This window comes from Eumetopias jubatus, unplaced genomic scaffold (genome assembly GCF_037043125.1).
Source record: "Eumetopias jubatus isolate StellerSeaLion01/CBP00866 unplaced genomic scaffold, mEumJub1_p1.0 scaffold_5, whole genome shotgun sequence".
Classification (NCBI taxonomy): Eukaryota; Metazoa; Chordata; class Mammalia; order Carnivora; family Otariidae; genus Eumetopias; species Eumetopias jubatus.
In genome coordinates this window covers 33885891-33899583 of record NW_028274811.1, presented here as the reverse complement: position 1 = coordinate 33899583, position 13693 = coordinate 33885891, and the positions used below count along the sequence as shown (strand labels likewise).

The window sequence follows — 13693 nt, the reverse complement described above, 5'->3', positions numbered from 1 at the left end:
GATAATCAGCGTTCTATTTTTCTCCTACTCTTATACTTAGAAATGACCACCATTTCTTTCATACCACCATTTTCCATTTATTAGCAATAACAGAATAAATACCAATAGCACCAATTAAAAATGAATCCACATGACGTGTTTTATCCTTACAGCTGTAATAACTAGTAACTAACATGGACTGGAAAGCACTTTGCAAATGTAAAAAGTGCTGTACACATACATTATAATTATCATTATTAATAAATTAGCCCGATTCTCCTAGTATTCAAAAGGCACGTAAGGTCAGATACATGGGTTCAATGGGGCAAAATGATCACAACCTACAATGTAGCAATGGTTCACATGTGTTGGCAACAAGTTTTACCCCATGCAATCCTGCAGAGCTGAAGTTACACACCCTTCAAAGTATGGGAGAATGAAGCTAAAAGTAGACAAAACAGGCTTTTTTTGGAGATTTAATGTTTTTGTTTTAATAACAGACTCCTACCTCTTTTATGATAACTTTGAAAAGATAATTAAAACTTCTAAATTGTACATTTTAACAAAATTAAAATTTCTTATCTAAGGTGACAGTAAATTTTATTCTTCGATATGAGCTGATATTCCAGATGTCATTAGAATTTCAAAGCATTCTGCGACTTCAGCGAGGTCAGATTGATAAATTTTGTGCTTGCGTACCCTTAGGGAATAACTACGGTACTCATTCCAGAATTGTTACTAGAAAAAAACAGCTTTATCCATTCCCTTGCCAGCAGGAGTCTTGGCAAGAGACAGCTCTTGGCTGACCATAAATAAAATTCCTTGAATCACCAGTGTCTTGATTTAAGAAAGAAATTTTACTGTGTCTTTCATACACAAAAGCTGATTAAACAATGGTTAAAAAAACACTACTCCACTTTTTCACAGGTGTACAAAAGGAAATATAATGGAATTACATTCAACAATAAAGCTTAAAGTTCACTCTAGGTAATAGTTGCATTAACATTCACATACACAAGCACAGAGTAAGTATATTTCAGGAGTCTTATAATAGCATACAGCATACATATGGGAGATTGATTTCAGGTAACATCATAGGTGTTAGCAAGATTAGCAATTCAGAGTGTTCTAAAAAAGGCAAACTAAGCCAAAGAAAAGGTGTGGGCTAGCACACCAAGACAAACCACAGAATTCGAGGGTTAAAAAGTCGGCTCACTGTATATATGAGAAAACAATGATTTTTCTTCAATTTTGGGGTCTTGATATAGTTGGCTAGAGAAGGTTGTGTATTCAAAGTGCACAGAATTGTTTCTTAGAAAAGAGAGAGAGAGAGAGAGAGAGATCCTTTTATTTAGTAATTAATACATGCAAGAGGCAGCCCCAGAGTGACCTGAAAGAGTAAAGCTGTGATTGGCAGGTGGCCAGTATAATACAGATGTTTCAGGCAATTCTCTTAAAGCACTTCTGTAGCAGCAATGGTCATTTCAATGGCCGTATACTGGATTCTCTTTTGAGGAGAGTTGAGGGGAACTGTAGTCATATTTCTCTTTAAAGATTTATAGTTATAGATTTTTCTCTTTTGTAAATAAATCTATCAAACAACAAACAGCATAAAGTGAGGTGTTGGGGTTTTCTTTTGCGTTTGCTTTTGCATATGTGTTGGAAAAGGGTCTGGCCTTTTCATAAACATTGTGTGCAAAAGAATTTGTAATAAAGTGAGCACAAGGACATCCACAGCAAACTCCTCAGATCTGCTTCTGTTGCCCTGGTCGGCCCCGTTCATCACTGAGCTGTTGGCCTGTCGGTGTAATGCGGGTTTTAGGGATCATGACACCACAGCCGACAGATTCGAGGCCTCCTAGAGCCTCGTCAGTGGGGGCAGTTTTGTCTGCGGGAGGGTGGCCACTGCCTCTTGAGTTGTAAGATTTAGACAGCCTGGTCCCTTTTCGTTTCGCATTCCCCCCCCTGGATTGGCAACCCCGCTGTTCCTTTGCCTTTCTTCCCAGCAGCCCTCCTCGTGCCAACTAGTCTCATCTGGCCCCTCCCCGCCGATGTCCGGCACTCGTGCACCGCCCGTGACCACACAAAGCCAGTGGCCACCGACACCCAAGCTGCTCAATCTCAAAGCCTGTGAGCCTGCCCTGCAAGTGTCATCAAGACAGCATCCCCGGAACACAGGGCAGAGAGTCCAACCTCTCACTGGCGGGACTGGGAAGCCTCTCCTTTTCGGCGGAGGAGAAAGGAAACTTGGGTCTGCTTTTTAGGTTCTGAAAACAAGCCAGAATGGAGAGAAAGAGTTAACACCAGACTTAGTAAAGCTTTTAAGACAAAACCTGTTCAATGTGATCTACACAGACACAGGGCACTTTCTGCAGATTTCTGAGGTCTACAGGAGAGGGCTCATGGAGATAGGAGAAGGGAGTGGGGAGTTGCTACATGGGAGAGATTTGCCATTATTACAAAAACTGGCTAAGTGGCTTGTTTCCATGAGGTGACCTCACTGGTCACTGTTGTCAGTCGTGCTGTTCCCTTTCTCTTTTTTTTCCTGGGTCTTGTTACCCTTCTTCTTTTTCTTCTTTTTCTTGGTCTCCTCCTTTTTGCCGAAGGTTATGAAGTCACTTTTGTCAATTTGGCTGTTAGTAGGCTCCTGCCGGATGGAGATGATTGCAGGAGATCCTGGGATAATGAATTTGTCTGGCAACTCACCGGGACCAGATTGTTTGGGGTTGCCTGGTCCGTATTTAAAGGTCCAACTGTTGCTGTTGACACCAGCACCGACTGGAGGGGACACCTCTCCGGCCTCCGGTTCTGAAAGACAGAACGTCACAAGTCAGCAAGAGCCAACGCACGCCTTCCAGGCCACGCGAGTGGGTGGGAGACAGGGGAAGCTGCACAGACGAGCCTGGCCCCCTGAGAAATCAGCGGTTCTTTCTTCAAGCCTGAGGGCAAGGTCAGAGTTTGGAAACAATCAGGAGGGCAGATTTTCTCGCCAGAGGGTCTGGAAATCTAATTTTCTAGTGACATACTTTTGGTTCCTTGTGAAGAATTTCCTAAAGAATATGGTTGTGATGATTTTGCCTGAGAATAAGACGGGAAATGTACTAGATCAAAGCAGAATAGGCAATAAAAGAAGTAGGAATCAATTTAACCAAGGAGGTGAAAGACCTGTACTATGAACTCGAAGATATTTATGGAAGAAATTGAAGAAATGACACAAATAAATGGGAAGATATTCTGTGCTCATGGACTGGAAGAATTAATATGGTTATAGAGTCAATGTAATCCTTATCAAAATTCCAATGGCATTTTTCACAGAAATAGAACAAACATTTTAAAATTTGTATAGAACCACAAAGGACCCTAACTAGCCAAAGCAATCGTGAGAAAAAAGAACAGGCCTGGAGGCATGCTTCCTGATTTCAAGCTATATTACAAAGCTATAGTCATAAAAAGACACTTAAATCAATGGAACAGAATAGAGAACCCAGAAGTAAACCAACACATATATGATCAATTAATTTACAACAAAGGAGGCAAGAGTATACACTTGGGAGAGGGCAGTTTCTTCAGTAAGTGGTGTTGGGAAAACCGGACAGCTACATGCAAAAGAATGAAACTGGACCCCTGTCTTATACCACACACACAAATAAACTCAAAACGGATTAAAGACTCGAACGTAAGACCTGAAAGCATAAAATTCCTAAAAGAAAACATAGGCAATAAGCTCCATGACATCAGTCTTTTTTAATCTGACACTAAAAGCAAAAGTAAAAAAAGCAAAAAGAAGCTATACATACATCTAAAAATCTGCTGTCCAACAAACTAAACCATCAACAAAATGAAAAGGCAACCTACTGCATGGGAGAAAATATTTATAAATTATATATCTGTTAAGTAGTTAATATCCAAAATATATGGAGGACTCTCACAACTCAACAGCAAAAATGCCTACAATCTGATTAAAAAAGAGGCAGAAGATTTGAATAGACTTTTTTCCAGAGAAGACATACACTTGGCCAACAGGTACACGGAATGGTCGTTTTCCACTTGTCAGTATGGCAGTCATCAAAAAGACAAGAAATAACACGTGTTGGTGAGGACATGGAGAAAGGGAACCCTTGTGCACTGCTGGTGGGAACACAAACTGGTATAGCCACTCTGGAAAACAGTATGGGGTTCCTTAAAAAATTAAAAATAGAAATACCATAAATCCAGTAACTGTACTTCTGGATATTGATCCAAAGAAAATGCTAGCTTGAGGTACCTGGGTGTATGCAGCCGGTTGAGCCTCCAACTCTTGGTTTCAGCTTAGGTCATGATCTCAGGGTGGTTGAGACTGAGCCCCATGTTGGGCTCTGCAATCAGCACGGATTGTGCTTAAGACTCTCTCTCCCTCAGCTCCTCCCCCAGATCGCTCTCTCTCTCTCAAATAAATAAATCATAAAAAAATAAAATTAAAACACTAGCTTGAAAAGATAGGTGCATCCTGGGCACCCGGGTGGCTCAGTTGTTAAGCGTCTGCCTTCAGCTCAGGTCATGATCCCAGAGTCCTGGGATCAAGCCCCCATCAGGCTCCCCGCTCCGCGGGAAGCCTGTTTCTCTCTCTCTCACTCTCCCTGCTTGTGCTCCCTCTCTTGCTGTCTCTCTCTCTGTTAAATAAATAAATAAAATCTTAAATAAAACAAAAAGAAAAGATAGGTGCATCCCTATGTTCACTGCAGTGTTATTTACATAGCCAAGATATGGAAACAACCAAGGTGTCCAGAGACGGATGAATGGATAAAGAAAATGTAAATATTGTAAAAATGAGGAAAGAAAATCTCATTTAAAATGGGGTCAGGAGGGGCATCGGGCTGGCTTAGTCCCTGGAGCATGAGACTCTCCCCATCTCCAGGTGGTGAGTTCAAGCCCCAGGTTGCAGGTAGAGCTTACCTTAAAAAAAAGGAGTCAGGAAGCCCTAAGCGGGGAACACTCTCACATATACCACTCCTAGCAGCCTGCACTACCAGCAGGGAGAGGGAAGGTAATTCTTAACTTGACAAAGAGAGATTCTTTTCACATAGGAATTTTATCTCCTGCTTTAAAAAAAAAAAAAAAAAAAGGACAACCTCTCCCTGTCCTCGCAACAACACACTAACCACCACCTGAAGCCAAAGAGAAACCACCACAATCTCAGACTCTTGTTCTTTTCCAAAGAACTTTTTTTAGAGGGGGAGGGGCAGAGGGAAAGGAAATGAGAGAATCCCAAGCGGACTGCCCACAGAGCATGGCACTGGAGGCTGGGCTCGACCCCAGGACCCTGAGATCATGACCTGAGCGGAAATCAAGAGTCATACACTTAACCGACTGACGCACCCGGGTGCCCCCCCAAAGAACTTTTGTTCGAAACAACCCTCCCCGGGGCGCCTGGGGGGCTCAGTCGTTAAGCGTCTGCCTTCGGCTCAGGTCATGATCCCAGGGTCCTGGGGTCGAGCCGCATCGGGCTCCCTGCTCAGTGGAGGGCCTGCTTCTCCCTCTCCCGCTCCCCCTGCTTGTGTTCCCTCTCTCGCTGTGTCTCCCTCTGTCAAATACATAAATAAAATCTTTAAAAAAAAAAAAAAAGAAACAACCCTCCCCAGTTTCCTCCTAAAACCTAATAAGAGGTGACCTTTCCTTTGTCTCTTTGGACTTGCCTGTGGTTTGTCATAACTTGCTTGTCCCAAATTGCAATTCCTCAGCTATTCCCTAATAAACTCATTTTGCTGGTAAAATAACTGGCTCTTTTATTTTTAGGTTTGACAATCTATATAATGGAATATTATTTGGCCATAAAAAGAATGGAATCTTGCCATTTGCAACAACATGGATGAACTCTCAGGGCATTATTCTAAGCAAAATAAGTCAGAAAGAAAAAGACAAATACTGCATGATCTCACTTATATGTGGAATCTAAAAAACAACCACAGTAACAAAACCAAAACCAAAAAGCCAAGCTCATAGATACAGAGGACAGACTGGCGGAGGCCAGAGGCAGGAAGGCGACAGGTGGGCGAAATGGGTAAAGGAGATCAAAAAGTACAGAGTTCCAGTTATAAATTAGTAAGTCACGGGAATATAACATAAAGCGTGGTGATGACAGTTAATAATACTGTATTGCATATTTGAAAGCGACTAAGAGAGTAGATCTTCAAGTTCTCATCACACACAAAAAATTCTTTTGTAACTGTACAGTGACATGTCAACTCGACTTTATGTGATCATTTTACAATGTAGACAAATATCAAATCATTATACTGTATACCTGAAACTAGTATGTCTATACTTCAGTAAAAAGAAAAAAAATATATTATTAAAGAGAATCTCTTTCAAAAAAAGAAACAAAAAAACCCCACAAGACCTGAGGTTCTAAGAGCTGTTGTAAACAGGGCATTCCCTGGAGCAATTAGTGTTGTTAACTTTTTTTAGCCTTTCTACACTGAAAGATGCCCTGGGCATTTGTTCTTGTAAACACCACTGAAATACCTGAATCTCATTTGATGTCAGGTACTATACTACCGTTTCTCCAGCCACTTCTCAGGGCCTCTGGGGTCTCAAGTTTGCTGTCATAATTTTTAAAATGGAGGTTTCGATAATGCTGGTAACAGAAGAGGCAGCTGAGTAAATAGACGATGCCCCCTAAACTAAGAACTGCCAAGGGATTGCAGAACCCTTGTCTGCAATTATACTCAAAGTGCTTTAATTGTCTTCAGGTGATGGGGAAAAACCTGCACAAGAGGTACATGATGCAGTTTCAGATGTGAAAAGGAAAAGAAGAAGAATATGCTAATTCTTAGCATGTGAATTAGAGGACATTTTGGCTACACATGTATTTGACACCTACTCTGTCCAAAACAAAAGATAAATTAGTTGAATCAATTATTTGATCCTAACTGTAGCACCGTAACTCTGAGGGGTGGTTGGATGAAGCAGAGAAGCGATGGAAAGATGTGGGGGGGGGGGGTACTGCCCAGCACAGGAGGAGAGGATCCTGTTGTAAACATGGGTCTATTTGGGCAAAGCACTGGGAGTCAACCTTACTTTCCAAACCCAGTCTCCTCCCTCAGTGTGCTCAGAGTCTAGTTGGGACAGACATTCGAGTGATTATAAGGCAATTGGGTAAATGCAATGACCCATGTACATGTGAAATGTTTTTGGGATTTCAGAGGAGAAGATTATTAATTATACTTGAGAAAGTCAAAGGAGATTCCAGAGGAGAGATGAAATTTGGAGACTGGGGGAAATTATTATGCACCCACAGGGGTTTTCGATGCAAGACTTTCCCAAGAGTCCAGCTGGAAGACACAGTGACTTCCAGAAGAGTAGAGGTCAGAGCTAGAGAGGAAGAGTAATGATCTGTCTGGGCAAAGTAATCCCAGTGGCCATGACATTGAAACCCTTTGACATCACAGTAGCGTTCTTGTATCTGACACTGCTCCTTCGGTGGAATCATGAAAAGTTCTGCCAGAGAAACTGTTAGTGTTTGACTGCAGTTTGGGATTCTCTACATCTGCTCTTTCCATCTCCCGCCCTAGCACTTCCCTGCCTCTTCTAATCTGGCATCTGTAAGCACTACTTTTATAACAGTGCTCGTGTTGAGCCCACTAATCACGTTATTGTCAAAGCCAGTGGTCACAATTTAGTCTGTGCTGTCGTGAACCCCTCAGCGGCATTTGTCAGCCCCTTCTGGAGACACTGGGTTTTACAAGTTCCCTGTCCTGACCTTTCTCTGTTGGCCCGAGACCTTCTTCTCTTCTTTCTCTTCACTCCTGTTGGGATCTCAGCCATGTCCATGGGCATCCACACTGTCCAAATATGCTGATGAGACACAGATTTCTATCTAGAGCCCCTCCTATCCCTCTGTGCTCCAGTCTCATGTCTCCAAATGCCTATCCCATATCTCCTCTGGAAAGCCTCATGGACCATCTCAAGCTGAAGGGATTCCTGATGCCTCTGAGCTAGTCCTTTCTACATTTCTACAGTTTCAATAACTGGTACTCCACTCACCTTAATGCTCCAGCCAGCAACTTCAGAGCCATTCTCCATATGTCATCCATCAATACCTGTCGTTCCTGCCTCCTAAATACACCTTGACCTTGTCGTCTTCTCCCCATTTGAACTGTCACTTTTTTCCCCCGAGAACACCATTATCCCGAATGTGAATTACAGCAAGAGCATCTTCCTCATTCAGCCTTCCCTCTAGCCCTCCAGCCAGGAGCCAGAGTTTTCATTCCTTAAGTCTTTCCTCCTTTTTAAAAAACTGAAGTATAACATACATACAGTAAAATCCTTCAAAAATAGAAACCAGATTACATCACTCCCTTGCTTAAAATTATTCAGAAGCTTTCTACTGCCTTAACAACAACAAAAAAAGGCAAACTCCTTAACATGGGGTATAAAGGCCTGCAATAATCTGATATTTTTTATTCTCCAATCTCATCTACAAGTCTCCCTCTTACCACACAGGCCTTCTTTCAGTTCCTCAAACACCCCTTGGGATTGTTTTTGCCTCAAGTTCTGTACACAGTTTCCTTTTGTCTAGAATGATCTCCCCTCCATTCTTAGCGTGACTCCTCATTCTTCAAGTCTGTGCTTAAATGTAGCTCCGTGGCAGAGGCCTTTTCTGACCCTCCTAGCCAAGCAGCGACCCCTTCACCTCCTTCTGACGTAACATCCACAGAGGCAGAAAACATATCTGTTTTATTCACCACGACACAGCCAACGTCTAGAACAATTCCTGGCCCCTAACAGGTGTTTCATAAATACTTGCTAGGTGGATGAATGAAAAGACTGGTCTGAGAAGTGGTAGCCACCCTAGCAGATGCAGCAGTTCTCTGCTTACTGCACTTCTGCTGTCCCTAAAGACAGCGAAGTCACGTGTGGAAAGTGCTAAGCCTGATCGCCCGCTCGATGTGAGAGCCCAAGAAGCTGAATCACATATGGGCAACTATATATGGCACAGCTCTTGGGACCAGGAAGGCAGGTTAAGAATATTGCAAATTTAGTCCAAGCACCAGAAAGCAGTAGGGAAACAAAGCAAGAACCTTTTTTCTTTCCCCCAAATCCCCTTCTCTACACCATGCTTCCCCTGGTGGAGCTTCATCTATAGCTCTTTGGACATAGGGCCAGAGATGCTTTTTCTCCGGGACTAAGACTAATTTCTTTGAGCCATCTAAGATAAATCTGCACTTGAGCTCAGCCAGAACCCACCTGTTTACCTTTAAAATGCAGGCCCTGTCCCCGAGAGAACGGAAACAAAAGCAAGACTGGTATGCAAAAGCCTGGGATTTGGCATCTAGGCGAACTGGGTTTCAGTACCACTCCACAGTCCTTGAGTTGCTCTCACATAGCCCAGGATGAGGACTCTGCATGAGGCCTCAGGACTGTCATCTGGAGAGGCAGAGCTCAGAGATATCTTTATCTTGCAGAATTAAAGGACATTAATGGCCCTGCCTGTTGGCCGACTGAGCCCCTCACAGCAGGACTGCTAAGAGTTAATGAGCTGCTTTTACATGTCATTGAGCTTCTCGGCCTTTGCTGGGAGTCTTGGTTGGTCTGACTCAGCCTTAAACTCCAAGAAGCAATCAGAGAGATCCATTCCGGTGCATCTCCCTCTCATGCAGTTTCTGTACAGCAGAATGAAATCTGATTTCTCTAGTCTCTCACAGACCACTGTGACTCACCTGTTCTGGATGATGTGTAAGCAAACATCTCCGGGGGCTCATTCAGGTGAAATAATAGCTTCAGGATCTGACAAACAACATTTACTGACCTCCTAATCTCCAGTACTAGAGACCTTTGGCCGGCTTTGCCTATAAAATACTTGGACTTTGGGGGCTGAAGCAAGGAGAGACTCCCTTTTCAAGAAGATGAGAAAGGAAAAGACATCAGGACTAGTACCAGCAAATAGTCCATTAAGGGAATGTGTCCTCATTTGGTGCTGCTTCCCTTCCCCCTCCTGTGACTTCCCACAAGTCCCTCTTCTCTGGTCCCAGGGGATTTAGCTCACTGGCAAGGACAAGACTGACAGGCATTCAAGCCTCTGTCAGAGCCCAGGAAGGGGACTTCAGGTACACATCAAGCAGGCAGGGGGCTGGATTCCTAGGCAGAGCCCTTCCCTGACATTCAGATTACAACCCAGTGGGATTTAAAAACGTTAAGAGCATATAATCATAATTGCAGTAAATGGCTTTGCTTTTTTTTTTTTTTTTTTTTGGTATTGGCTGGTTTCTCCACCATAGGTAGGAATACATTTAAAAACCAGAACAACATACATATTTTTAAAAAATGTGTATAGATCTGCAATTTAAAAAACTGCCCTCTGGAGGTAATTGGCCACTACACTTAATCCTATAAGCCACTTCAGACACCTACCCCCTGAGGCACTGCCCAGGGTCTTTCTGGCAACATTCTGCCACTTTCCTCTTTTCTGCTAAAGGAACTCTGGCCAGAGTTTGGTCTCAGGGACTGGGAATGAATGGGCTGGAGTCTTAGCCAATGTAGATGCTGGGGAAGGTCCTGAAAATGGTGAAGCAAACGCCAGACTTGTAAACTCACCCCCAACCCCTATTCTGAACTGCTCTGGACAATCAACTAAGACCAGCACAGCGTTTTTCTGATTTACACTGATCCTCCCTGATAGAACAACACCAAGTTATTTTGACCGAGGATAGTGTTTTCAGAAAAGCTCTTGGACGGGGCACAGGCCGGAGGATGCGGGAGAGTAACTGAATTCTCTTTTCCTCTGTTCATCTTGCTTTGCTCTTCTGAACTTAAGAGCTTGCCCTGACTCTCTCACTTAATAGTATGCAATCCTGAGCAGTTTACATGAATAGTTCTGAACTACAGTTTCCTCATCCATAAAATGGAGATGATCACCTTCCTGTCACACCACAGGATTATGGTTGTATTTTACATTTACTGGGATCTTCCTATGTGCGTGGCACTGGGCTAAGCAGATCTGCATGCAATAAAATTTTTGCTCTTCACAAGAACCATAGGAAGTAAATATTGCCAATATCCGTGTCTGTTTTATAGATAGATCTTTTTTTATAAATGAAGAAACAGTTACTAACTGGCAGAACCTAGGACCGGATGGAATCTGGGCAGCCTCATTCCACCTCATCCTGAGCTGTATATGAAGACCCTTGGAAAACCCTGAAGCATTATACAAATGCAGCAATTACTTTGATTCTATTTGTTTTGCCACCATTTGGGAGACAGAGATGCAGGCAGGAACCTCTAAGCTAGAATCAGCAGAAAGGAGTGGAGGCTGGGGGAGGGGCACGGATGCAGGAGTGACAAGCTCAGGAAAATCGCAGCCCATTCTGCAGGTTTCAGCCCTCCCCTTCCCTCCCCATTCATCCCTTTGTTGCCATCTTTGGGATTTTGGTCCTAAGGTTAATAAAGAGCTTCCAGAAACCCCATCATTTTGATTAAAGCCCGGGCTATCTTGCCAGACAGCACTCTGGAGCCTGCCTCCCGCCCACTCTGCCAGGTCAGTGCAGCCAGCAAAGGCTACTAAATGATTCCAGCCATTTCCGGCCCAGCCAGACAGCTCCCCTGGATTGCTCGGGCTCCGGCTCAGGCTGCTGCTGCTGTCTCTAGCTGCCCAGGGGAAAGCCAGAGCACGGATGGTTCTGCGGATTCTGGGTTTGCAAGTGAACATCCAGGCTTTCTGTGTAGGGACACCCCGCTTCTCCCCCTTCCTTGACTCCTCTCCACACCCGAGCCAGCCACTGCAGCTCAAGCAGCTCTGAATTGGCTTGTACCCTCCTGGCTTTGAGCAACCATTTCATGTGTCTCTCAGTTGTGTGCGCGTGCGTGTGTGCATGTGTGCGTGTGTAGAACTTGGCAGATTGTAGAATCATACACGCTCAGCCTGAGCAAAACGCAAAAACCATCCACCATCAAACCTGCGGAAAGACCAGGCTGTACAGCATCCCTGGCTCCTTCCCCATCCCCATCCTGCCATCTGTGGGGCTTGTGGGCTGCTTGAACAAGCTGCGCCTCCTCTTGCTCACTCAGCCTTTATGAATTGGGCAATGTTAATCTGAGTAATTACAGCCCACAAATCACAGGAGAACCACAGTCTGCAACCCAAATCCTGTCCAGGATCAGAGAGAGGGGGAGAAAGTTCAAGCCACCTGGGCTAGCATTTCCATTTCCTCATGCTTTTTAGATCTTCAAATGACAGTGGAGAGATTTTTCCATGGAAATAAGACAATGTACAAATATACTGCCTGTTCTCTAAAACATTAGGCTCTACAATCAGAATAGTAGGTTTAAATATGGCTATACCATATAAATTATGTGATGTTTAGCAAATCATTTAATATCTCAGTTTTCATGTGAAAAGGAGATAATATATATCTCTTTATATATTTATATCTCTGTATATTTATATATGGAAACTCATATATATATATAACCCTTATAGACACACATACACACACACACATATGTATATAACCCTTTATATATATAGAAAAGGGTTTCCATGTTATAGGTAAGGAAATTGAAAGCATAATTTACAGCAAGGTGATTTGCCCTAAATCACACAGGGTTTGGTAATAAAGCTGAAAAATTCTTCTTGCACGGACTCCCCAGCTCAGTAATCAATGTGTTATTATTATTTTACTTCTGTGAAGCCTTGACGATGAGGTAGGAGAGAGAGTTGAGCTCATTCACAGACCTAGCATTCTGACCCCTAGAGTAGCTGGGAGGGGGTGGTGTGAGTGTGATGGGAGACAGGCTGATCTGAATCGACTCCCCGGAGGCTGCCACTCCCGGGTGTTCCGCCTCCTTTGGGGGTGGGGGTGGGAGGGTCTGCGTGATCTGGAAGGAGATTTTGTGGCTATTTGTTGCCTCGGGCCACAGCTGGGCTAATTTTCGGTAATCTTGGAGCGGAAGAGATAAATACAGTGGCATATTTTTAAAGCCACAGCTCTTGCTTTGTGCCCAAAATAACTCTACCATTTCTAGGTTAAGAGTATAAAGACATCATGTGCTGTGAACCCAGATTCAAAAACTGGAATGGCTGGTTTCAAATCTTCCAAGCTCTCCATAGTCAGCTACAAAAAAAAAAAAAAAAAAAAATTCTTTCCATGACCCCCTAACCCAGCAGGGCTCAAACTACAACGTTTTCTGTACCTTATTCCTGGTTGCTAGAGTCCCCCACAGTCCAGAGGGCAATTTCCCCTTATAGCCTTCTTAAATTGCCCCCAGCCTCAGCAGGCTGTTAAAACCTAGAGGTAGCAGAAGGCTTAAAATGAAGGTTTGGGGGACACACACACAGATTGGAGTTGGAATCTCCAATTTGTTGTGCAACCTTAAGCAAGTCACTTGGCCTCTCAGCCCGCATTCTTTCATATGTAAAATAGAGATAACAATATCCATCTATGGGACTGTGAGCATTAAGAAGACACAGTGCTCGTAAATCACACAGAACAATGCCTGGCAGGCAGAAAACGAAACAGAGGATAGGTGTTACTACAATGTAGCATTCCTCCGAGGACCCTGACTCGCCTCGGACCTCTGCGCCAACAATTTATTCTTGGACGCAGTACTTCCAGGAACTCTCTTTTCCAGAGGCCCTCTTCCCATCTGGCTCTGCCCCTCCCAGGGATCATTAAAGAAGTCTAGCTGTGAAGTTTTCCAACTTAGAACGGGTTGCTGGGTAGGGAGCCATTCTCCAGAG

General features: G+C 43.7%; 1 protein-coding gene across 1 annotated transcript in view; it reads right to left on the bottom strand.

Annotated features, from left to right (window-relative positions):
* Positions 1-884: 884 nt before the first annotated feature.
* The window catches only part of PCDHAC2 (protocadherin alpha subfamily C, 2), a 47255-nt gene continuing 34446 nt past the window's right edge, over positions 885-13693 (bottom strand). Inside the window, exon 4 of the mRNA XM_028095908.1 lies at positions 885-2787. Within this exon, the coding sequence (XP_027951709.1) occupies positions 2477-2787 (311 nt within the window). The 3' untranslated portion in view covers positions 885-2476. The remainder of the gene's footprint in view (positions 2788-13693) is intronic.